Consider the following 24,959-nt stretch of genomic DNA (forward strand, 5'->3'; position numbering starts at 1 on the left):
TGTTGGGTCTGTGGCTGGTAGGACCTTCAGGCAGGTGTGAGCTCAGATTGCTTTTGCAATGTGTGGTAATGGAAAGATGAATTTTACAAACTCCTTCCCACAGGTTTTCAGTTCCTTCAGTGCCAGCTTCATTTTCTCTTATTGTGCAGCAAATGTAAGACCAGTACATATTTATTATTGTGTTTAAATTCACCTGCCCCTTTTTTCTGCAAAAGGGAACAGAGCAACATTCACTTGCTGCCATCTAGTGGCCCCTTTTATGTTTTCTTAAAGGTTTTCTTGGTGTTAGCGAGAAAGATTGTATTACTTTCTTTTTCATAGGATGTCTTCAAAATTAGTGGTCCTGAAGTAAGCTCACTCATCTGATGTTTGTTTTATTCACTCATGATAGTACTTGTGTGTGCAGTGCTTTATGCCATTCTGCCTCCTAATCTGATGAACTGGCAGATTTCAATATCTACAAATTCTCCTTTCCAGGTCTCTACAATCTAGATTCTTATATATTTAAACCAGGTGCTTACCAGGTGCAAATAAATTATGTTCAGGAGGACTGAGTGGAGTTTTCACATGCAATGAGAATTAAAGCTAGTTTATAGTATTGACAAATGGATCACATTTTCGCTTTGCTTATAATTGACTAGTTATACTAATACTATCTTACCAATAGGATGGGGGACTGGCTTGGATGAAAGTCCTAAAGCAGTAGGATAACAGTAAAAAAACCAAAAAACTTTTCATGCTAATGATATGGTTATATCAAAATCAGAGAATAACAAAGTATAATGACTAATTGATTGGCTTAACAAAAGAGAGCTATCGATTCAGCACCAGATAGGAGCTGAATCAACTGTGCAGCAAGGTACCTCAAATCAGAGACCACAACTGCAAAATAATCCCCCGTTTTATACTATTCTGTTACCATTTTTTAAGGCAGGGTTTTCCCTTTTTTAACCTTTTGGTCTCAGTTTCAGCTCATGTAACGCCTTTATATTTTTTTCTTGATTTTGTGGGGGGCGGCAGATCAAGGCCCCCACAGTGACCAGAGGGAGTGGAGCTGGGGCAGACACTGCATAGGTGGAGGGAGAAAAAAATTATTTGGGAAGGAGGGAGCTGAGCATGCATGTGCGTGCACAACCCCCTCCTCCCCAGCAGGAAAGTCTGTGGGGGAAGGGGCAGGGGGAGGGAAAAAGGCCATGGGGAGCAGATTGTGGCCCCCCATGATGAGGGAGGGAGCTCGGCCCCAGCTGGGCAGGGTGTGGGCCCCAGCACAGGCAGGAGCAGAGCCCCAGCTGGGCGGGTGGTGGGACAAGTGGAGCCCCAGGGATGCCCCTTGGACCTCCACTTGTCCCACCACCCATCCTGGCTGGGGTCCCACTCACACCACCCCTGCTTCTGGCCCGCTTCCTCCCTCACCACAAGGGCCTCAATCTGCCCCCAGTGGTGAGGGAGCTAGTGGGGCTGGGGATCGAGAACCCCACAGTACATGAGGGAGTGGGACAGGGGCAGGGATGAATCATGCCTCCTGGACTGTGAGAATTGTCCCACGACCCTGCCCAGCTGGGGCCCCATTCACCATGAATGAGGCCCTGGCTGGGTCAGGTTGTAGAACAGTCGGAGCCCAGCAGCTTGTCCAGAGGTACAATGGGAGGGAGCCAAGGGGGAGGGCATATGCCACCCCCTTGGCTCCCCCGTGGTGCATGCAGTAGTGGGAGGTTCCCCCCTCCCCCCCCCCCCCCCCCGCATCCCTGGACAAGCTGCTAGGCTTCAGTTGTCCCACGGGGCATTGGACTTAGCTGTGCTGGGGGGGAGGGGGGAGGTAGGGCAGCAGCTCCTGCCACTACTAGTACCCCCAGGAGGGCATGGGAGCATGTGCCCCCTGGATCTGTGCAGGTGACGAAGCGGGCTGCATCTGCGGGCTGGGGCCAGGGCTATAGCGGGCTCTTCCCAGAGGGGACTGGGCCGAGCTATGCTAGGGGTGGGTGGCAGTGGAAGTGGCACTGGGAGTGGGGCTATGAGAGGGGCTGCAGCCACCCCAAAATTTGCCATAGCCCCTCCAATCCCCTCCCAGTGCAACCCAGCCCAACACCTGCACTGGGAACAGCCCAGCACTTCCACGGCCTCAGCCCACAAAGCTCAGCCTGCATGCTGGTCTGGCAGCACATGCCCCCCGCCCCTTCCCCATGCCCTCCCGGGGGAGCGTGTAGCAGTGGTGCTGAGAGGGTGGGGGGCTTGCATGTAGTGGCCACCACCACTGCCACCACCCTGCTTGGCTGCATGCCCCGCTGCTTTCCCATGGCCAGTTGTTCTGTGGGCTGCTGACAGACCACACACCTGGCCAATCGTGCATTATTGGGGGTGGGCACAAAACATACTCCCCCCCTCTCCCTCGGCCATTCAGACCCTTGCAGCTCTGCTGTAAGCGGGGTGGGGAGGTGCTGCAGTGTGCTGTTCAGGGCCAGCGGGGCCTGGTGCATCCCTCCCCTTCCTTCCTCCCCCACCAGTTAAGAGGCAAATGCTCTGGGGTAGATGCTACTGCTGAGCCCTGGGGTGTGCTCCATCCCCACCTGCCCACCCACCCACACATACCCCCTACAACCTTTCTAAGTATACCTGGGGGTATGTGTACCCCTGGTTGACAATCCCTGGCTTAAGGTACTTGACCCATCATATTAAAAGATGTGTACCTATCTATTGATAGTTTTTTTTATATATATATATATATATATATATATATATATATATCAGCTATGCATTGATGATTCACAGAAAAAGAAAAACTTGCAACTTCAGCAAAAAGAAGAGTTTTGTTTAAAACTTAGCTGTGTGGTTTTTTTATGTGTATATTGGACACGCCAAATTAATTCTAAACTTCCCTGTATCTTAAACCCTTGTGCTTCATTTTTGCTGCACAAACTCTGCCTAATTAATACTTTTGCTCTTCCCTGTTTACAGTTTCTGTAGTCTGTAAGCATTTTGTTTTTTCTCTAAACCTTGGGCAACAGCATGTAGTTGATGGCATTTGTTTGCATCAGAGTTGCAAACATGGAGAGATGCCAACGTGATGAGGAATGTAGCTAAATTCACACATGACATTTGCAGAACAGCACTTTCCACCAGAATCTGATCACTAGAGCCATCCTGAGGGGTAGACCTTAGTGCATTGACACTGTAAAGTTGTGACCAGTGACATGTGCTGGTGAGGGCTGGCTGCAAGAAGCAGTGGTTGCTGTCAGAGACCCCAGAAAACAGTTATTTCTTTTTTGACTTGCCACAGTTAGGTGGCTAAGCAGTTTATTTATGCCTTTTTCTAATGTGCTGGCAATTTTATAACTTCCCCTGGCAACTGAGTAAGATAATGCAAGAAACTATCTGTAAGGCTCAAGATGTAATGTGCCTACTCAAATGTGCTAATTCTCAGCAAAACTTGTTTGAGCATGAGTAGCACCACATCAACACGGCTGTGCTACCAGTTTGGGAGGTAGGTCGTGTAGAGCAGGTGTTATATATCTCTGAGGTGCTGCTTTGCACCAGATAGAGATGGAAACATATGCAGTGCCTCTGCCTCCACCCTGTGGACTGTTTGAGTGCAGCTCCATTTTTTTTTCTGGTACACTTAGCATGGTGAAGCTATTTAACAACTAGTTCTCACAAATAATTTGCACTCTTTGGCTTTTAATGAGCCCTTTTGTCACGTGTACTTGTTATTCAGGCTCTGAGGATGTTATTGACGGGATGCTTAAGTCGCATGTTGTTGTGTTCTTTTAAGAGGATGTGTGTAGCCCTTTAGAAAAAGGTTTCAGATGTAAGTACTTGTGTTTCACCTTTGAGTAATTGCCCACAGATGCATTCTTACTTTGCGGGTGTGCGTCATGCCTTTTGCTTTGACTGGGGACTCTTCTGCTTCAGCAGCAACTAAAGAGTGGGCCCTAACCCCACCCTTCCTTGATCCCCCATGCTGCAGGGAGCAGGCACATTTCCTGCTCTTCATTTCTTCTCACCCACTTGGCAACAGACAAGAATAGAGCCTGCTTGTCCTTCCTCTACCTCACCTGAGGGCAACATGTCCAGACTGTGGCAGACAACAGGACCAGTCTTCCTGGCTATGCAGAGCAGCAGTTGCATAATGGTGCTAGTGCATATGCCATCTATTTCACCCACCTAATCTTCAGACTGCCACAGCAGATCACCCAAGCTGTCATCTGTCTACATCATGAGAGAAGATTCAAGAACGCTGTACTCTGCACCATATTTGTGCCATGAAGCCATCCAGACAGATCAGTTCACACCTGAAAACCAGAAATGTGCCTCTTTCTGCTCCAGGGAGTATTCAGCCCAAGTTCCCTGTTAGACAAATTTGTAATAGTGGTTGAGGAGCCTCCTGTGTCTATTCCATCCTACACCTTTGATCTTGCCTGTCCTCTGCAAAGTGAGACAGAACCAGGCCCTAGTGGGCACTAGTGGTACCTATGCAATGGTCCCAAATCCTTGGGGAGGCATTTGTCACTTTAGATGTACTGTAGAAGGAGGGTACAAATGGTACTCCTTTGCATGCTTTGCTAAAGTCCTTTCTCCACATTACAAAGGAAAGTAATGGCTCAGGCATTATGCCTGAAGTGTCCAGTGAGTAGATTCTGTGCAGCCAGGCCTGAAACACGCTGAGGCAAAGTCTGCATGGGGCATCTTGAGAGTGAAAGCAGCCAAGTGCCCAAGCAAAGATAGGTAAGCTCTTACCACCGTCACTGAGAGCTTTCTTGTGTCCTTGTGACGCAAGCTGTGGGAAGCACTTTTCTACTTTCCCAGGACTTCATCACCCTGGAACCAAGTGAATTCGTTTTCTTTTTTCTTTTCTTTTTTTTTCTCTTTCTCTTTCTTTTTCTCTTTTTTCTCTTTTTTCTTTCTTTTCTTGTCTCTCCTTTTCTTTTCACCTTTCTTTTGAGAGATTGTGAACTCCTCTACAGCTCTGTGCCTCACTACTGGTTCCAGCAGACAAATGACACTTTTGCAAAAAGGTCACAGGCAACCCATTCAGTTGGAGCAGTCTTGTGCTGGATTCATCCATTGACCTAGAAGTAAATTCACATCCTCTCTCTCTTGCTGTCAGTGGACATAGGAAGGTACCACTATATTTTTTCCCCTGTCATGGACTTCCCCAGAGCTGCTCATGCTCTGGGCTTTCAACTATGCCCTTTGCATGATGATCTAACACCAGCATCTGACAGCCAGATATGGTGCCTCCTCCATTTGGGGCAATTGGTCACTATTTCTCCTTGGTAAGTCTCTCAGCTCTGCCTCTGAGCTGGGGTCAAGGGCCTTGAGTTGGCACCCCCCACCCCCAAACACAAGGAGCAGATTGACCTCCACAGTGCCATCAGGATTGAAACCTCTGTACCGATCATGATCCAGAGGATCTATCAGCAGAGGTAGACAACAGAAACATCCCCATCCTTGTGGCACCAAAGATTCAGCACTTGTTAAATGGCAAAAAGCCTCTCTGAGCTTCCATAGTTATCCCACAGGGCCAAGAAGCCAGAAGAAGGGGCCAGGTCTAGAGCTCCTTCTTCAGGAGTCTCCTGTTTTGCCTGCGTGAGGTCTCTAAAGTCTGATGAAAATAAATATCCGTAAGAGCTTCTTATGCAAAATATAACTTTGCTTTTTATGTTCTGGGTGCTGTGGTTGTGTGTCACTGCTGTCCTTCATCTTAAGGTAATTTTAAGTTGCCCTGGGGAAAAAAAGGCAAGAAAGAGACTTCTGAGGGAAGAATGCTGCCTGAAAGCTGTAGAAGGACACAGAGTCCTTGAAGGGCTACCATAAAGAAGAGGAAAAGTACCTTTTCAGTCTTGCTGCAGAAAGGAAGATGTGGACAAATTTCTTGAAGCTGCAGCAATGTAAGATGAGATTGGATATCAGGAAAAATTTATTCACTGTTAGAATAGAGAGGCAGTGGAATAGACTGCCTTGGGAAGGTGTGGACTCTCCATCACTGAACGTGTTCAAGAAGAGTTTGGATAGATACTGGTTGGGGATGATCTAGGCATAGCTATGCCTATATTTTACCATGGATATTGCCCATGCTCCTGTCCTCCCATCCCTTCTCCCACTTTTTGCTCCTACATGTGTCAAGGCATTTTTAAACCATGCTAGAGACATTAAGTGTTTGGCTACAGCCAAGGCTGGGGAACATGCCAGTGCTCCTGCTGCGACCGAAATCAGATGTTCCTCATTAGAGTTTTTTCCTTCCACTCAAGGTCAGACCGATTGCTGTTTTGGGGGTCAGGAAGGAGTTTTACCCTTTGCTCAGATTGGTGTGAACTGTGGGGGTTTTTGCTTTCCTCTCTAATTGGGGGTGTAGCCCTGTACCTGGGACCTCTTGAATGGATATTGACAACAACATTGTATGGAACCAGGCATTGGCTGCTGTGCTTCCCCTGTTTTGCCTGTGGCAGGTTAGGGTATTAGGTCTATATCATGTCAGGATTGAAAGTTCTTATTTAAAGTTTAGCTTGTGGCTTGTGCAGGATAGTTTGGATAAGGATGATCCTGCTTCAGGCAGGGAGTTGAACTAAATGACCTCTGTAAGTCCCTTCCAGCCCTACTTCTTTATGACTCTGTGAATCTGGCTGTGCCCAGGGAGACAGGATTTTGTACATTCTTTGTAAATAAATAGGATTGTATTAAAGAACTCACTGACTTCATCATCAAATTTTTCCTTTTTATAATAATGACCCACAACACTCCAAAGTTGACTAATGAGTTGTGTCAAAAAAGAGAACACTGTGTTGTGCTAATTGACAGCAGAGGTAGCTTACTCAGACAGAATCTCATCCTTTCAAAACTTCCTATAAGAAATGTCTGCTGCAGTTTGCCTGTTTTGTTACCTTAACACACTCAAAAACCCAACTATAACTCCAATCTGCCACCAGCATTTCAAAGGAGCTGTTAGGACTTTGGCCTCTGCTTTGTTTGGCACTAACCAAAAATGCATTTTAAAATAGATGGGAAGGAAGCTAAGAGTAATGGGTGGTTTAACACAAATACTTCAGCAGGTCACATTTGTGTTCACTATGGTCTTTTCTGCCTGTGCATTGTTGTTGCTGTAGCACACAAGTCATACCCTCAGGTAACTTGCATCATGAAAGCAACTAATTTATACTTGTGTTACTGTCTCACCTGCCCTTTTACAGTGTGGATGAACGTGGCAACACATCAGAGGATGTCAGGCACTTACATTTGTTATAATCTGACAGTTTCATTGAGAAGCTGGCCTTCTAACACTTTTACAATCTCCTCTTTTTTGGCCCCAGTAGGCAAGGCATTAGCAAATTTTAATGTGCCGTAAGTGAGGTTTTTTTAATCTGGTGTGTCCATTTGGTTCCTTGTGTTTTCAGCAAATATGATTATAATAGCGTAGTTCAGACAAAGCTTTATTTATGTTCTTTTAACAGTGAGCTAGAACATTTTGTTGAGGAACTGAAGAAGGACTCCCCAGCCAAGATAATTACACTGAAAGACGTTGAAGATGGGGCTTTTCTTCTGCGTCAAGTTGGAGAAGCTGTTGCCACCCTGAAAGGTCTGTTTTCTTCCTTAAGTTTGACCGTGTTGTCTTTAATCATTAGATCTGATATAAGTTTGTTTCTTGATCTGGAACTTCACCACTTGCTTCAAAAAAAAAAAAAAAAAAAAGAAAGATGCTGCAGGTGCGAGTTGTATGGCCTCTGGGTGGTGCTAGAAGTGCAGCTAATGACACTTAAAGAGTCTCTGACTGCTTGGTTTATGTATTTATTTTTCCTTTACTGTATTTCTCATTTCCAGTCTGGATTTCGTGCTTCTTCTCTTTCCAGGTGAGTTCCCAACACTTCAGAATAAAATGCGGGCAATCCTCCGCGTTGAGGTGGAAGCTGTCAGATTTCTAAAGGAGGAGCCCCATAAACTGGACAGCTTGCTGAAACGAGTCCGCAGCATGACTGATGTCCTCACTACACTAAGAAGGTGATTTTTTTTTTTTTTCCTCCAGAATTGTGACTGGTTTCTGCCAAGGGGGCTGGAACCGCTTTTTAGAGTCAAAAGGTCTTGAGAGCTGAACCTGTCGGAGGTGTAACAACCAGATTCTGCACCTTAGACAGTGGCTGTTGCTGGGGCAGTTGTTGGGCTGCCAGAGGTGACAGTCACCAGTCTCTGGCACCCAGGGCTGCTACTCTGCTTGTATACCCCTAGTTACCCTAGTAATTATTTATGGATTCCTTCTATACTTTCCTAAAAGCATAGTAAAAGATGATATAAGTTGCTCCATGCCCTGCATTTGTCTAGACCAGTTGGCATAGACCACTGGAAATTAAATGGAGACCCAATCTAATCTCAATCCCCTGACTAACATCTGTAAGCCTCAGTGGCATTTAAATAAGAATCCACACATTGGGTTGTACCAGTCTCTAAGGCAAGCATTTGTAGGCATTTACACCAGTATAGGTTAGATGAGGACTCTCTGAGGCTATAGCTTAAATTCCCCAAAATATAGCAGTAAAACATGACACAGAAAGAACTGTGGGCATATAAGACTATGCTACAGCCTTGTGGTTTCTTACTAGAGATGAGAGAACAAATAGTAAATATTTTAAGTACATATGTGGGATCCTGAACTTCTTTACTCTGTGCTTTGCAGATGAGGGATGTGGCAGAGAAAGCACAAACTTTGTATGAGATTTCTGTGCAATAAGTGCAGCTGTTTATCCAAGTGTGTCAGGAAATATAAGCAGCAAACAAATGCTGCATCTCTGAAGTAATGGAAATGATACAGTTTTACCAGTGGAAGCCCTGAAAGAGCCAGCACCAAAAAAGGTCTTTGTTTGTACATTTTCCTCATTCTCAGCTAAATACCTAGTTAGTCAGTTGCAGAATTGAAGCTGCGCTTTTTTCTGGTGTTATGAGTTCAAGGCAGATTTAAGATGATCATCCTTAATACATATTGTAGGAAATATATTAGAAGGGACTTTCCCAAATTGGTGAGAAGGATGTCCTAGCTTAGTGGGTGCCAACCTTTTTGGCAGGCAGGGAACAAATTAGCTTAGCCCAATGCCCTTCCTGAGTGCTATTCCAATCCCTCTGCCTTCCCTGTTCTGCTGCTCAGCATTCTGATCCCTGCCTAATCTGCTGCTCTGCTTTCTGTTCCCTGTCTTATCTGCTGCTGTGCTGCCTGTCCCCCTCCCCGGTCTGCCACGTGCCACACACATAGGCTTCCTGTGATATGTATGGCACCCATGCTGCAGTTCGGCCACCTCTTGACTAGCCCATCTGATAGAAATCTTTCCCCAGCTCTGAATCATTATGTATGTTAATGTGATTGCAGCAGAAAGTGTATGTAGCCTTTTAATTTCTAGGTTCCTTTCAAGAGAAAATGATCCAATTACTGGGGTTTTCCTAATTAAAAGCACAATGAGTTCTGAAGTTATGCTGAAGTTATGCTACATAGGTCTGAAGGGAGAGCAGCAAGGAGGAAGTTGTGGTGGGCATCTGCGGTAGGCCACCAACCCAGGAGGAAGAAATGGAAGAGGCCTTTTTTAAACAACTGACAGAAACCTCCAAATCACAGCACTTGGCTCACTTGGGGGACTTGAACTATCAGATCTCCTGGGAGGGAAACAGCAGTGTAAAAGCAGTTCAGCAAATTCCTGAAGTGTTGGGGATACACGTGGTAGAGATGCCAGCAATGGGGGGAAGTTCTTCTTGACTTGGTACCTGCAAACAGGGAGGAAAGATTTGAGAATGAAGGTGGTAAGTAACCTGGGTGACAGTGACCATGAAATTAGAGTTCAAGATCCTAAGGCAGTGCTTCCCAAACTTTTACTCAGCATGACCCCATTTCTGACCCCGTTGCCTCAGTATGGCCCCTCACCCCTAACCTGAAGCCCTCCCATCCCCCCAGGTGCTCCAGGGCCATGGCTCACAGCCTCCTGGCCCTCACCCCGAGTAGCACCAGAGCCCCAGCTGCCATCCATGGGAGGTGGCAGCTGCTGTGGCCAGAGCAGACCATGGAGCCCAGCTCCCACTTCTCGCTTCCCCTCCATGAGCAGCCTGGCCAGAGCAGAGTCTGAGGTGGGGTGGGGAACACAGGCTGTGGGCTTGGTGCTTGCTGCCTTGCTGCTCTCCCCCTCCAGGGGCTTCGCAGCCCAGTGGGTGGGAGCCAGCATGGGAGGGAGCACCACACTGCTGTGGTTACCAAGGTTAGGTGCCCCCTGCCCACCTGGCTGCAGTAGCGGGTACAACTCCATACTGCTGCTGCTGCTGTCTCTCATTTTGCTGGCCATGGTAGCGCAGCACTCCCTCCTGCTTGGACCTGGTCCAGACCCACGCCCCACTGTAGGCACAGAAATCTCAGGGAGGTGTGTGCCCCCCCACACCCCACTATGTCACCTTGGCCCCCCACCCCCCTCTGCTGCATCATGTGTGCTCCCCTGCCCCCCCACCCCCGCAGTGTCTCCTGTGCCCTACTGTTCTTCCAACACATTGTCTGTGGCCCTCCCCCCACCCCACCCCAGACTTACCTGGAGGGAGCCATGGGAGCTATTTTCTACTTCCACTTGGCTCACACATGCATGCGACACTCCCTGCCTCTGATCACCCATGTTTTTCTCACTGTGGAAAACCCACATCTCTGTTTGTAATGACCCCATCTACTGATATTGCAACCCAATTTGGGGTTGGGACCCACAGTTTGGAAACCACTGTGCTAAAGGGAAGAAGAAATGAGAGCAGCAGAATAAAGACACTGGACTTCAGAAAAGCAGACTTAGTTAAACCAGGGAGCTGGTGGGCACCATCTCCTATGTGGCAAGTCTGAGAGGAAAAAGAATCCACAAGAGCCAGCTGTACTTTAACGAGATCCTTTTAAGGGTGTAGGAGCAAGCCATCCCAATGCAACAGAAAAGTGGGACAGAAGTGCAAGAGAAGAGATGATCCTGACTGGACAACAATCTCTTCAATGAGTTGAAACTCAAAAAGGAATCCTACAAAAAGTGGAAACTTGGTGATAGTACTAGGGAGGAGTATAGGAGTATTGCATAGGCATTCAAGAAACAAATTAGGAGGCCAAGGAACGATTTGAGATGCAGCTGGCGCAGGATATAAAAGGCAATAAAAAGGGATTCGACACGTATGTCAAGTGGAAGACCAAAGAAGCCATAGGTCCCTTATGGAATACAGAAGTCAATCATAGTTTATGCTACACTGCGGAGAAAGCTGAAGTATTTAATGCCTGTCTCACTTCAGTCTTCACAAATAGCAGATGACAAATGCTGTTAACAGCAAAGATAAGGAAAGAGTCAAACAACTTAGAATAGTGGCAGACCAGGTTAGGGATTACTTAGAGAAGCTAGATGCTTTCAAGTCAGCAGGGCCAGATGGATTCACTGTAGGGTGCTGAGGGAATTGGCTGAGAGAATTTCTGAGCCACTAGCTGTCCTTTTTTAGACCTTGTGGAGGTTGGGTCCTACATGATTGGAAAAGGGCAAATATAATGACCATCTTTAAAACAGGGAAGAAGGAAGATCTGAGGAATTAAAGACAAGTAAGTCTGACTACAGTACCTGGAAAGATCATGGAAAAATCTGTTGTAAAGCACCTAGTGTGATCAGGAAGAGCCAGCAGGCATTCATCAAAAGCAAGTCATGCCTGACCAACCTGATTTCCTTCTAGGATAAGGTGACAGGCTCTCTGGTTGAGGGGAGAGCAGTGGATGTAATATACCTTGACATTAGCAAGGCTTTTGACATTGTCTCCCATGACGTGCTCATTAGCAAGCTAAGGAAATACAGACTAAATTAAAGTACTGTAAAGTAGATACAAAACTGGTTGGGTCATCGTACTCGGTGAGTCATCCTCAAGGGCTCAACATCAAGCTGGGAGGGGAGGTATCAGTGCGGCTCCCAGTGGGTCTGTCCTGGGACTGGTATTGTTTAATATCTTTATGAATGATTTGGATGTTGAGATTGAATGCCTGCTTAGCAAATTTGTAGATGACAGCAAGTTGGGTAGAGTTGCGCTCGCTCTGGAGGGCAGGGCTAAGATCCAGTATGACTTAGACTGCAGAATTGGTCCCGAACAAAAAGGGCAAGTGCAAAGCCCTGCACTTGAGATGAAATAATCACATGCACACATACAAACTGGGGAATGACTGGCTAAGCCATAGTACACCAGATCAGTGGTTCTCAACCTTTTGCACCTTATGTCCTACCAACCATTTTGTCAAAAAACTCTGGTCCATGATAAAAACAAAACCCCACTGTTCACAATATCTGTTGATTCATCTATTTGAAGTGAAAACAACTTTGATTTTTTCAGTCAGGCAATGAGTTGAAGTCCCACCTACATGACCTTTGCGTCCCACTGGTTGAGAAACGCTGCACCAAATTATATTCTAAACCCAGTTAAAGTTTTTTGGACCTGGAGAGAGCTGACAACAGTACTAAGATAAAGTTATAAAACTGTTCTATTTTTGTGTCTCTCGTTAGCCACTACTCCAGGGGTGGGCAATTATTCCGGGTGGAGGGCCACTTACTGGGTTTTAGCAAGCCATCGACAGGCAGCCAGGGGCAGATAAATATTAATTTTCTAAATGTATTAGGGGCCCTGCAGCCTGGATATAATGGCCTGATAGGCTGCATTTTGCCCACCCCTGCACTACTCCAAATTCTGGACAGATAGAAGTTGCTTGAGAAAACTCCTTCAGTTGTTAACTACTATTTGAATATTTTGAGTAGGTTTTGGAACTGAATTTGGCCATCAGTTACCTTTTGGTGATGAAAGACTCCTTTGTTGAAAAAATGAAAATGTTAAAGCCAACCTTTTCAAAACTGAATGTGTAACTGACTCAGAATCATGCCACCGACTGTAGTAAGGCATCTAAGCATAGAACTGGAAACTTTTGGCTTCGGTCTCTTTCCTTTCAAACAGCACTGGGGGAGGCACCATTATAAATCAGTGATTCTAAAACTTTTGGGGTGTTAAATATGCCTCTTAGTTTGTTTACACTGCTGTGTACCCCTGGTGATACTTTGTTACATCTGATGAAAAAAATACTACTTCATATTGCTACAACCAAAGTACAACTTTTTCAGTACCCTTAGAGATATTGTAATGCTGTAGTTCTTTGCATTTTCTTTTTCCTCCATTTTATTTCCTTTTTCCTTTCCTTTCATGTACACTCTAGCAATTTACCACATATACCAAGAGATGAACCAAGAGATTTAAGAAACATTGTTACAAAACACAACTAAAATAAGGGGAAGTATATAATAAAACACTAACTTGATTTGAATATATGCTAAGTAATGAATGCTTCTGTGTTTCACTTGTTTCAATAGACACGTTACGGAAGGTCTGCTGAAAGGTGTGGATCCTGTCCAAGCTGTGCAATACACTGCTATGGAAAAAGCTACAGCAGCTGAAATCCTGAAAACTCAAGAAGAGGTGGTAAATATCCATGGACATCCACAGCAAAATGTAGCTGGAGTTACAGCAGAGTCACAAGCGTCAGTCAAATCAGAAGTTATACCCTTCTCTACAATGACAGTTCATCATATACAGAGCTCTCCTGTGGTCATCCAGCAGTCTCAGCACTCTTCAGCGCTGATCAACCATACCCAGAATTCACCTTCAGCAGCCAGCCATTCTGTAGGTTTATCAGCAACAAACCATCAGACTCCCACCACTTCAGTCACTGTACCAGAGTCTACAGCAGCAAGCCAGCAATCACAGACCTCACAGTCACCACAGGTCTCTGTCAGTGGTTCCACCATGCAAAGCCTTTTTATTGAAGAAATTCACAGTGCAAGTACCAGAAACCGAGCTGTATCAATTGAGGTGTGGTGTATTCTCTTTAACCAATTCCCTCTTCTGGGGCCTAAACTTGTTGGGTGGGATTTTCTAATGCACCAGTGGAAAAAGCCAGTGGGAGTTGGATCCACACTTCACCTTAAGCACTTCTGAATATATTAGCCCTTTAGTTTTTTATCAAGTCAAAAGGTATTGACATGTTTCAGAAATGCAGGTACTGTGTGTAAATGCTTATTTGCTTGAAGAAATTATTACTAAAGATGGTTTCTTTTAAATCTTGAGGGGAAAAATCTTAATTTTGAGTAAACTCTATAAATAGCCATTGATTGTATAAGAGTATTATGAAAACATGGTAGAAATTGGGACATAGGAATAGGATTTTGTCAGCCTGAAAATTCCTGATTTTTTTTTTATGTCTGTATATAAAAAATGTGGAGATGCCAAGCAAGGTCACCAAAGCTACCTAAAATTTGCCTTGTGTCTTCTAGACTTCTGCCCTGTGCATATTTGCAACATACCCAAACATTGGAGATCTTCTGATGAAAGATTTTTTTTATGAAGGCTTCTAAAATTCAGTGTGGTCTTAAATTCCTGGAGTTCCTTTTTTTGGTTGGGGGGAGAGGCAGGTATAGAATGGCTGCCAAGTTGGCAAACTGTAGTGCAAGACTTAGGTTCTGTATATAAGTGTTATTTCTACCCCCCTCCCCTCCGGTCATCTTATGCTCTTGGTGTATAGTGTAACTTTTAAATCTGAAACCTTTTATGGTTTGCGGAAAGGGAGACTGTTTTGAAACTACCCACTTAAAACTGAGAAAAGGAAAAGTCTGTCCTATATCTTTCACCATATTGGGCATCAAAGAAAGCAGGAGTATTTTGTTGCAGTAATGTAACAATACATCATGTTCAATGCTACATGAACACCCAGTTGGTGGCTGATGGGAAGAACAGGCACAGTATGTATATAAAACTTCCTTCTGGCTTGTGGAGTTTTGGGTACAGAAGGCATGGAGGTGGAATTATGAGTATTTGGATGACCCTTAATTCTGTGTTTTCTATTTTGGTTTATGGGAAAACTGCAACATATAGTCATGGTTCCTACTGCTAAATAATGAATAATATTCATAACCTAACTCCAAGTCAGTGTCTTCTCCATACTGCTGTATGGAATTACAGCAGATACTTAACAGAAACTATGCCACCCCCCACATGTGCAGATACAGGCGTAATTGGATCTAACTGCCTGATCCACACAATTGTGCCTCCTGCCATGCCACACATGTATGGTAGGGAGACATGATTGTGAAATCGTGCATTAAATCCCATCATGCTTTACAGCCAGTGCAGGTAGAGCCTAATCCTGACTTCCCCTGTACTGGAAGAAACAAGCTCCAGTAGCTGGGAGCCCACTCAGGCGAGGGGCTTTCTGCCATGGGGGCATCTCACATCCCACTAGCCTGGAGGACTGCAGAAGTCACAATCTCCCACCCTTGAGGATTGAGGTAGCTGTAATCCCTAAGGCTTAGGGGTTTCATGCACCCCCGAGCCCTAGGGATCATGGCAGGCACAATCTCCAGGGCCCAGGGGTTTTTCCACTGGGCATGATGTGTCCCTGTGGCTGAGAGCCCTGTCACCTGTTGGGGATCCCAGCCACAGGGGAGACCCTACTATAATACAGCTCAATTGCTCCCAACTATAAAGCTAGTACAATTTTTTTAGGTCTAACTTTATAGCTGTTTGGAGCTTTTAATAGTGCCATAGTTAATTTGCATGTGTAGCTGGTCTTAAGGTAATTGCACAGTTAACCAGTTAATTGCAATTCCTGTAACATGTAAAGAGGGCCTACAATGCAACTTTTCACTCCAGTGAGCAAAGTACGTGCAGCCTCCTAAACAAGGCAGATTAATTTAAAAAAAAAGATAAAATGGACAAAGTAAGTATACAACAATCCTGATGTCAGAACATTTTATTCAATCAAAAAAAATCTTCACATATCAAGATCTGTGGCTACATCTAAACAAGACACTTAGTGCACAATAGCTTATTAGTACTGTGCAGTAGCATTGCTGGGCACAAACTGTGACATGACCCTACTCCACAGTAGTTCTGAGCTACTATGTAGTAGTAACAAGCTACTGTGCAGTAAGCATCACCATGCAACTGTGCGGGGACATTAGTGCACAGTAACACCAGTTACTGCACAGTCATTTATATTTAGTACTTTGTTATGCAAGTTCTAAATGTCTGCACAGTAACAACTGCACAGTCAGCATCTTGTGCAGGTGCAGCCAATGAGTACTTCTCATTGACAGTTGTTCGTTCCTACCAAGGTGTACCCAAAATGCCTGAACCAACAAATGCTTGTACTTACAATAATTCCAGAAGAAACTATAGGAAAAATGAAGCTTTCTTAGGCAATTTATGCTGATATTTCACTTGTTCTGCAATTAATGTTCTGTATAGGAAATGATGTTGCTAGCTGAAGTCTGCAGGCCAGAACAGACAGTTGCAGTGTGCTTTAAGTGCATTAAACTGTATGTAGTGAATATTTAGTGTGACATATTGCCTACTGGGAACTGACCCAAACACAGGAACTCCTCTTCATTACAAATCAGAATTGAGAGCATCTAAATGTTTTTGATTCATAAAGTTTGTATGTGGTGTTTTAAAAGTAACTGTACAAGCCAGCTAAAATCTAGAATGCAGTGACACATTCTACTGATTTTCTTTAGAAAGCAGAAAAGAAATGGGAAGAGAAAAGGCAGAACCTTGACCACTACAATGGACAAGAGTTTGAAAAGCTTTTGGAAGAGGCACAGGCCAATATCATGAAATCAATCCCTAAGCTAGAGATGCCTCCACAGTCAACAGTGATGCCGAAAGGAGATGCAGCAGACAAGTTAGAAGTCCCTGATAAGGTTTGCCATGGTAAGCTGATGCAAACTAAAGGTTTGCATATTTGGGAAATGAAAAGAGAAAAGTTGTTTTTTGAGTTAAAAAGATAGTGAAGGTATATGCATTTTCTTCACAGCTCCATCATTGTATGTCTGTCTGGCCTTATCTGTGCTACTGTTTATGACAGAAAGCCCTGCTAACACAACAGGAGGAACTACTGGAAGGCAGTGACTCCTTAGAGAATTGATAGAAATAGTACCAGAATACTAGTATGAGTAAATGTGTTCTTGTTGGGCTAACACCCTCCAAAACAAACAAACAAGCAAACAAAAAACTAGGAAAGTTGCCTGCAAATTCACTCTTCCGCTTATTTTGCCACTGGTGAGACCTCACCTATGGCATTGTGTCCAGTTATTTAATCTAGAAAAGAGAAGATTGACGGGCAGTTTGATAATCCTCAGATACTTGAACGGTGGTTAAAAAGAGGATAATGTTAAACTCTTCTCTGTGGCCTCAGGGAACAGGACAAGAAGTAACAGTTTTAACTTGTTGCAACAAGGGAAATTTAGATTGGATATTAAGAGAACTGATATGGGCTCTATAGAAGGAGAGCATTAAACTAGATGGATCTAGAGTGATCAGTTCCCCTATTAAATACCCTCCCTGGCATCTACTATTATTGGTTTAGAAATGCCAGAGGAAACATTGCTAACCATTCTGTTCAATAACCATTAATAGATCTTGGAATTTATCCAGTCCTCTTTGAAACCTGGTTATGTTATCTACCTTTGCCATCTCCTGTGACAATGAATTTTACAAGTTAACTCACGTTGCATAAAACACACCACATAAAAAGTACATTCCCTTGTTAGTTTTAAACCTGTCACCTATTAATTTCAGCAGGTACCCCGTTTTTCTAGTATTCTGGGACTTGGTGAACAACAGTTCCCTGTTCACTTGGTGTACAGCCTTCATGATTTTATGGGCCTCTATCATATCCTTCCTCAGCTTTCTCCTTTCCAAGCTGAAGAGTCCTAGCCTTTTTAGGCTCTCCTTAGTTATGGCAACTGCTCCATACTCCTTATCATTTTGGCTGTCCTTTTCTGTACCTCTTCTAATTCTACTATGTCCATTTTGAGATGTGGGGACCAAAGCTGCATATAGTATTTGGGACATTGGCACACCATGGATTTATATAATGGCATGATGATGTTTTCCATTTTGTTTTCAGTTCCCTTAAGCATGCCTAATATTTTACTGGCTTTTTTGGTTGCCATTGTACATTGAGTTGACATTTTTAGAAAACTGTCTGCAGTGACTCCAGGGTATCTTTCCTGAGTCATAACAGACTCAGAACCTAATATTGAGTGCATATAGTTGAGGTTATTTTTCCCAAGGTGCATTACCTTGCACTTGTCAACAGTGAATTTTGTCTGCCATTTTGCCCACTCAGCTTGGTAATATCTTTCGGAAGCTGCTCTCCATCAGTTTGTGGCTTGACTACCTGGAATAATTTTGTAACATCTGCAAACTTGGAGATTTAACTGTGTACCCCCATTTCTAGATCATTGTTCTTAGATATTTATTGACATGTGGCAAAATATTAAAAAAAAAAGTTTAAACTTTATACAATAATTTTAGAATTTTTGTGCTATTCAGTAAAATTCCTGACTCCAGCCAGTGTTAGCTTGTGTAATGAAGGGCTCAGCACAGAAAAACGGGAACCAGAGAAAATAAATGGAGCACTGCGCTGTGACTGTCTGAGGAGGTCTGAGAGCCAATAACAGAGTGGAACATTTGCTACTCCCATAGTTAACTAATCCATTTATGGCATGCAGCTAGCAGACTTAGAGAAAGTGATGCAAGTGAAACGTTTGTCTGCAGTTGTACACAATGAATCCTATATAACGGTTACATAACTTAAGGGAACAACAGAGCCTTTCCTTAACTCTTAATTAAGCATTTCACAGACTACCCAAATCTTCTACAGTTCAAAAAGCAAGTTTCAATATTCTACAGTCCACCCTGGCCTTAGAAAATGAATGACAGACGGAAAATGGAGCCCAACTTGACTAATCTCTTCTTGTTCCTACAATACACAGAATACCTTAGCAACATATTGCCAGGGCCTCTTGTATGCTTTTCTGGGTCATACTAGAATGCACTGATCTGGTTTCTCTCTATCCAGAAGCTTTAATAACCTGAAATATTTTTTTCCCCTAAGAAACATAAAAATCAGGATATCTTATCTCGGCAAACTTTGTGAGCACCCTTTGAAACAGCTGTGCGAAATAGAAAGTTTCAGTGTTTAATTTAGTTTTGATAGCAAAGATAGTCGATGAAAATTAAGGCCCAGAACTAAAAAAAACCTGTGGGCCTAGAGGCAGGTGCATAACTTAGTATTTGTGCAGCCAGTGTTGGGTGCCTAACTTAGTATTTGTACACCTGAAATAAATGGCTTCATTTTTAATATTTCTAGTCAAGCAGCAGCCTACCTTAGCACAGCCAGCCCAAAGTCTAACTAAGGAGCCATACTGATCCAAGCAGTCTGGGTCTGGGCTTGCACTGTCCTCCATGCTTTCTGTTTTAAGTGATGGCAGGGATGGGGATGGGGATGGGGATGGGGCTGGTGAGCACCGGCACAAGCTGGCAGCGGTGAGGACAGGGCTGGCAAGCACCCGCAGAAACTGCCAGCGGTGTGGGACCACCCAGGGGGAGGTGGGGGGACACTGCCCCCCCTTCCAGTCGTCTATGCTGTACTGAGCTTGTTTGCAAACATACAGCTGCAAAAGAGATTAATCTGTGTTGAAACCACAAATAGGGTAATGCTTGATTTTAGGAAAAGTATTTCACTGGAAGCTTGTAAGGAGGGATATTGGCTCTGTGGGGGAGGGGATCCATTTGTAAGGCAGGGAGGGTCTCCTTAGGAGAGCTGGGGTCCCCTTCAGATCATTTAGAACTCCTTCCAGGTGTAATGTCTAGATATGTAAGATGTTGGGCTATAGTGTAATGCACTGTGGTCTAGAAACTCTCTTTAGTGGGATAGAGTCAAATTTAGAGTTGGTGCAAGAGCAGCATTGTGTGTTACCCTGAACTGAGCTGTAAGTAAAATAACACTGGCAGCTTGCATCGACAGGCAGACTTGGGTGTCATCCTGACCTGGTTGTCCCCTGCTCTCCTAGTGTTCCCAGGTCTCAGTGTGGACAGCAAAGTGTAAAGCAGCAGTAATAGAGGCCTTTGGGTCCCTCCCTAGCACAGTCCAGAAAGTGCCTAGAAGATAGAGTTAGGATGGTGTAATAACAGTTTAATTACTGCCAGAGCTGCCAGAATAGCAGCAGCCAGGAGTCACAACTCTTGCTGGGATTTGTTGACAGCCCCATTTTCCAAAGAGGGGAGGAAGCCATACAAGCGTTTACTTGCTTGGATGCACCGGTCGAACTGTACACTTGCAAAGCAAGCCAGCTACAAGTGTGACTAGCTAAGCACATGAACCAGATGCATGCACTGGAATCAAATCCAAACCTCTTGACTGTAGTGGAGCAAGGATTTCAGTGCAAGCTTCCATACATGGTGGCTTGATTTCTCTGTGCTAATGCAGGCTTTCTCAAGGCAGTGGGGTGTTCTGCTCACAGCATGAATCCTAAGTGAGTTCCTGTTTACACCATTCTTTTGTTCTTGATCCCAGAGTGGTTTTTCTTTCTCCCACTGCTGAGTGAGGGTACAAATGCCAGTTTTCTTTCCTCGGAAATAATCATTCCTTGGTGCTTTGTTAATTTGCAGAAGAGGCTCCCAACGCAGAACAAGAAAATGACAAGCTGGTGAAGTCTCCCCCTCCACCACCACCACGTCGCAGCTACCTGCTGGGCTCAGGACTGACCACAGCACGATCAGGAGATGTCATCTATGCAGTCAGAAAAGAGGCCCCCATTGTGAAGGTTGGATGAGTCAGGCTCTAGCTAATCAGACTAGTGACTAATGACTGGTACATAGAACATTCCCAAATTTCAGTTGTTTGTATAAACCACAAAAAAGTGTTGAGACTTGTAGCATGGAGAGGTGACTGAAATAGGTCACCAGAAAACACTGCTGATCAGACAAATCAGGCAATAGACTGTTCAGTCCTGTTTCCTCCAGTCTTCTGCTACCCTTCTCTCTAACAATGCAGCATGCAACTTGCACAAGTGGCTTCTATTATGAATGTCATAAGAAGTTTACAAATAAAAAGCCTATCTTTGTCAGATGGGCAAAATCAGCTGAGAGAAGCAGGAGACCTCACCAAGGTGGTTTAGATAATTTTCTCTTTGCTTTTGTAAGCTGTATTCTTCATAACACAATATAAGGGAGGGAGTTGGTAAGGGGAGCCAAGCCCTTTCTCATGCATGCAGGTTATACCACATCAGGATTATATTTACACAGGCAGTATTTGAGTTCATAAGATAGCCTGTTTCTGAGACAGCCCATTAAAAAACAGGGATTTTTCAAGACAGGAAGTTGCACTGTTATTGCATGTCATGTTTGTGTTGCACTTGGATGGTCCCAATGCACTTTTTCTTTATGGGCTTTGTCCAGGAATGCACCGAAGATGCTGGGCAAACAGCACAGTCCAGAGTATCTAAAGAAGATCAGGCATCATCCCGGGCGCCAGGGCCTGCCACAGCATCTGTCACAAAGGATGAGGAGGAAGAGGAAGGAGACAAAATAATGGCTGAATTACAGGTATGCACTTGCAGGTAATTGTACCCACATGAAGGTGCTTGCTGGTCTAGACCTTGCCTCCACTCTAGTTCGGATCACAAAGGACAGGAGCACATTGGTTTGTCCATTTCCACAGTGTGCCTATATCAATATTCTGCAATATCAACCTATTCTACTCAAGAGGCCTGGGTCTAGGAGGACCCTTTGGGATGTTACACAGGGGCACTAGCACTGCTGGTTGGAGGATGTTCTGTGACACAGGTGGATGGGATTGCTTGGATGGACTCACTAAATGAGTTTGGCATTGACCTGAGGTTGTTACTTAAGACTTGGATATGAAAGCTGCAAAGAGCCCTGGTTAAGTTGGTGAGAGTTCAGCGGCTTGGGATTGTCTACTTTGACACTTAACCCTATAGCCAGATTCATCTTTACATTTGCCAGTAAATTTCAGGATTGACAGTGTCCCATAATATAATACATCCTTCTAGCAGGTACCTAGAAGAAGAGCCATGCACTAGGTGGCCTTTTATTTTACAATACCTGCAGCTGTTTTAGACAATTGACAATGGCACTGTAACAAAAACCAGCTTTTAGCATAGTAATGGAATGTACAGTAATTCCCAGAAACATGTGGAGGACAGAGGAGCCCTATAAAGCAACCTCAATTTTTTGATAAGCCAAGCGAATTCAAACCATGATGCATTTCACACCTCTTACATGCCTACAGAATGAGGAAACTGTATCCTGGAAAACATTAACTTTAAAAAAGGAGTTAGGGGTCATAGTGGGCAAGAAACTCCACATGACCTCCCAGCACAATAGTGAGTGATTAGTAAGCAGAGAATTTCATTTCTGTCTGTGGCATCGGAGAGTCCACCACTGCACTTGTGTTTGGGTGTCCATGTCTTAAAAAGCATATTGAAAAACTGGAGAGGGTGCAGAAAAGAGCCGCAAACATTATTCAAGGGTTAGAATAATATAGTAAGAGTCTGAATGGACTTATGCTGTTTAATTTGTCAAAGATGATTGAGAGATGATATGATTATAGTGTGGAGGTTGGAGGAAATACTAGGTTTAAAGGGTCTTTAATTTATCAGAGAAAGATGTAAGAATAAACAAAGGCTGGAAGGTGAAGCCAGATACATTCTCATTAGAAATTAAGCACTATATATATATATATTACAGTAAGGCTTAATAACTTTGGAATAAATTGCATGGGGAAATGGTGGATTTTCTGTCTTGATGTCTAAGATCAAGGCAACAACAAGGATGCCTTTCTGGATATGCTTTAGCTAAATCCAAGACTTGTCACAAAAACTGGCCTAGATCTTACAGCCCGTTGGTTAGCTTGGTTAACATACACTAGTCCTCTAAAGCCAGTGGTAATCAAGGGAATGCCAATATATCAAGGGAGTGAGGTGGACGGCCTTATGTTCCATGCCCTTTGACTCTCCAGCCCATATGCTTAGGTACCATTTACCGCTGGGTCATCTGGGGATAGCTTTCAGTGCAAGTAAAGCCTGGCATTCATACACAGCAGCTCATAGCAGCCTCAATTGCTGCTGCCATATCCTCACTGGTCACTGGTGAAACTTAATGACCCGTGTCATATAGGATATTAGCCAAGATGATCCAAGTACGTGCTTCTGGTGATGCATCCTGTGACTCTGAAAGGGGAGTATATAAGTAGAACTTAATGAAAAACTTCAGTAGAAACTTCCAGTGCTGAATTTTATAATGAGTTGCCGTGTTTATATATTGGAAAGGCATTAATGAGCAAGGGAAGGAGGAGTGTTCTGCTCAGGGAAGTGCCTGATTTTAGCCAATAATTAGTGGTATAAATTGCACGGTAGTGACAAGAATGAATTGCATAGTTACTCGGATGCTTGCTGTAACAATATCACTTGCTCATCTGCAAAGGTGCAATTCACTTCCACTGCCACTGTCTCAGGCAGGCAGCTTTCCTCTACTGCTGATTTACCTCACTGACAGTGGAGCTGGCCTCCCTTAGGAAATGCCCCCAGTGTCACCTCCAGAGCTTGCAGGTGGCACTGTGCACCTGCACAATGTCCTTGTGCTAGTGACTTTTTGCCCCTCCTCCCTTTCTGAACTAAGAATGAGTGGGAAATCCAGGCTGGACACCCAGGGGGAGTGTAGAGAAACCAACTGCTCAGCAAAGTGAAGGGCACAAGAGTCTATATTCTAAGATGTGGTAGGAGCCCCTAGCCACCAGGATTTTTCTCACTGCAGAGTACATCAGAATTTGAAAGGGGAAGAGCCTGTGCGCTCCTGCTATTTGGACTCAGCTACTTACAGAGAGAGAAAATATGAGCTGCGTAGGCTTCGAAGAATCTGCATACCTCAGCACTTAGCATCCTGCAGCGTGGTTGGTGCCATCCTGAGGAAGCCACAATGTAGGCTGATAGAAACAGGTTGCAGAGATGGAGAGGGAGGGACATGTGTGGGCACCATGGTTCGAGACCAGGTTTCAGAGAAAAGATGGCAAGATTTGAGGAAATAGGGGAAGAGGGGGAAAGCAGCAAGGATAGACACAAATAGGATAATAGCATAAGGACCTGATGCTAAAACTGCCGGAGGGCAGCATCACTGTCATTGGCATGTACCAGATGTGTATTTTGGCAATGGCCTCTGCTGCTAAAACAGCTCCATGAATAAAAGGCTGTCTCCCTTTGAGATGTTATTAAGGGCTAGTAACAGCTCCTAGTTATAACTTGTATGAGGTCTGGATGGTATTGGGTCAGGAGTTGAATGAGCTAGTGGTAGGAGAGAGAGTTTTTTATACTCCTGTCCCCTTCCCCTTTATTTCCTGATACCCAAATCCTGCCAAAGTGCTGCTTTACCCTTGCTGCAAGGTACAACAGATCATTTGCAGAGCAGCTGATCCTCTCAGCAGCCTCTCTAGTAAATTGGTTTCTCAGATTAAGTACAAGGGAAATGGCCATGTTAGTCCTGTATCATTAGTTGGTAAAGCAGAATTAACACAATACCGGAAAGAGAGCTCATTAATATGTTGTTTGCACTTACCATCAAGGGTCTTGCTCTTTCACTGTTTTGCACTGGGGCTTTTAACAGGAAATGCCTATTTAGGATTAAAGGTACAAGCTAGGGCTCTGTGAAATTAAGTTATTTATTAGGCAGGATGGTCATATGATGGGGTTAGAACCTGGGTGTGGGGTCTGGCTTTTGTCTCCAACTGTGCCACACTCTTCCTGTCCACCTGGGGCAACTTGTTTCACCTCTGCATGCCTCTGTGTCCCCATCCATGCAGTGAGAAACAGGATATTCCCCTCACAGGGACACCAGGAGGTTTCAGTTGGTGTTTGCAAAGCATTCTGGGCTAGGTCCTGCACAATCTGAAAATATCATTTTACCCAAAAATTCACAACAGAAGCAGAACTAAATTAAATCAATCTTCCCCCCTTGGCTTGGTAACCCAACACTCAGAAGGCTCGACAGGACTGGGCAGCAGCATGCCCAAATTTCAAATGAATGTCCTATTTGTAATAGAATTTACTTGGTAGGGTCCG

At 44.4% G+C, this 24,959-nt stretch overlaps 1 protein-coding gene across 23 annotated transcripts in view; it reads left to right on the forward strand.

Annotated features, from left to right (window-relative positions):
* Positions 1 to 24,959, forward strand: part of KIAA1217 (KIAA1217 ortholog) — a 684,182-nt gene that overhangs the window by 651,377 nt on the left and 7,846 nt on the right. For all 23 annotated transcript variants that reach the window (XR_016442337.1, XR_016442336.1, XM_090047343.1 and 20 more), the window contains 6 exons: positions 7,443 to 7,567; positions 7,839 to 7,986; positions 13,353 to 13,851; positions 16,554 to 16,749; positions 20,497 to 20,651; positions 21,286 to 21,432. Coding sequence is in view for 21 of the 23 variants with exons in the window: in XM_090047343.1 (XP_089903469.1) it covers positions 7,443 to 7,567; positions 7,839 to 7,986; positions 13,353 to 13,851; positions 16,554 to 16,749; positions 20,497 to 20,651; positions 21,286 to 21,432 (1,270 nt within the window). In the remaining 2 variants the exon portion in view is untranslated. The remainder of the gene's footprint in view (positions 1 to 7,442; positions 7,568 to 7,838; positions 7,987 to 13,352; positions 13,852 to 16,553; positions 16,750 to 20,496; positions 20,652 to 21,285; positions 21,433 to 24,959) is intronic.

Source organism: Crocodylus siamensis, chromosome 5 (assembly GCF_052110815.1).
Source record: "Crocodylus siamensis isolate JL-2025a chromosome 5, ASM5211081v1, whole genome shotgun sequence".
Classification (NCBI taxonomy): Eukaryota; Metazoa; Chordata; order Crocodylia; family Crocodylidae; genus Crocodylus; species Crocodylus siamensis.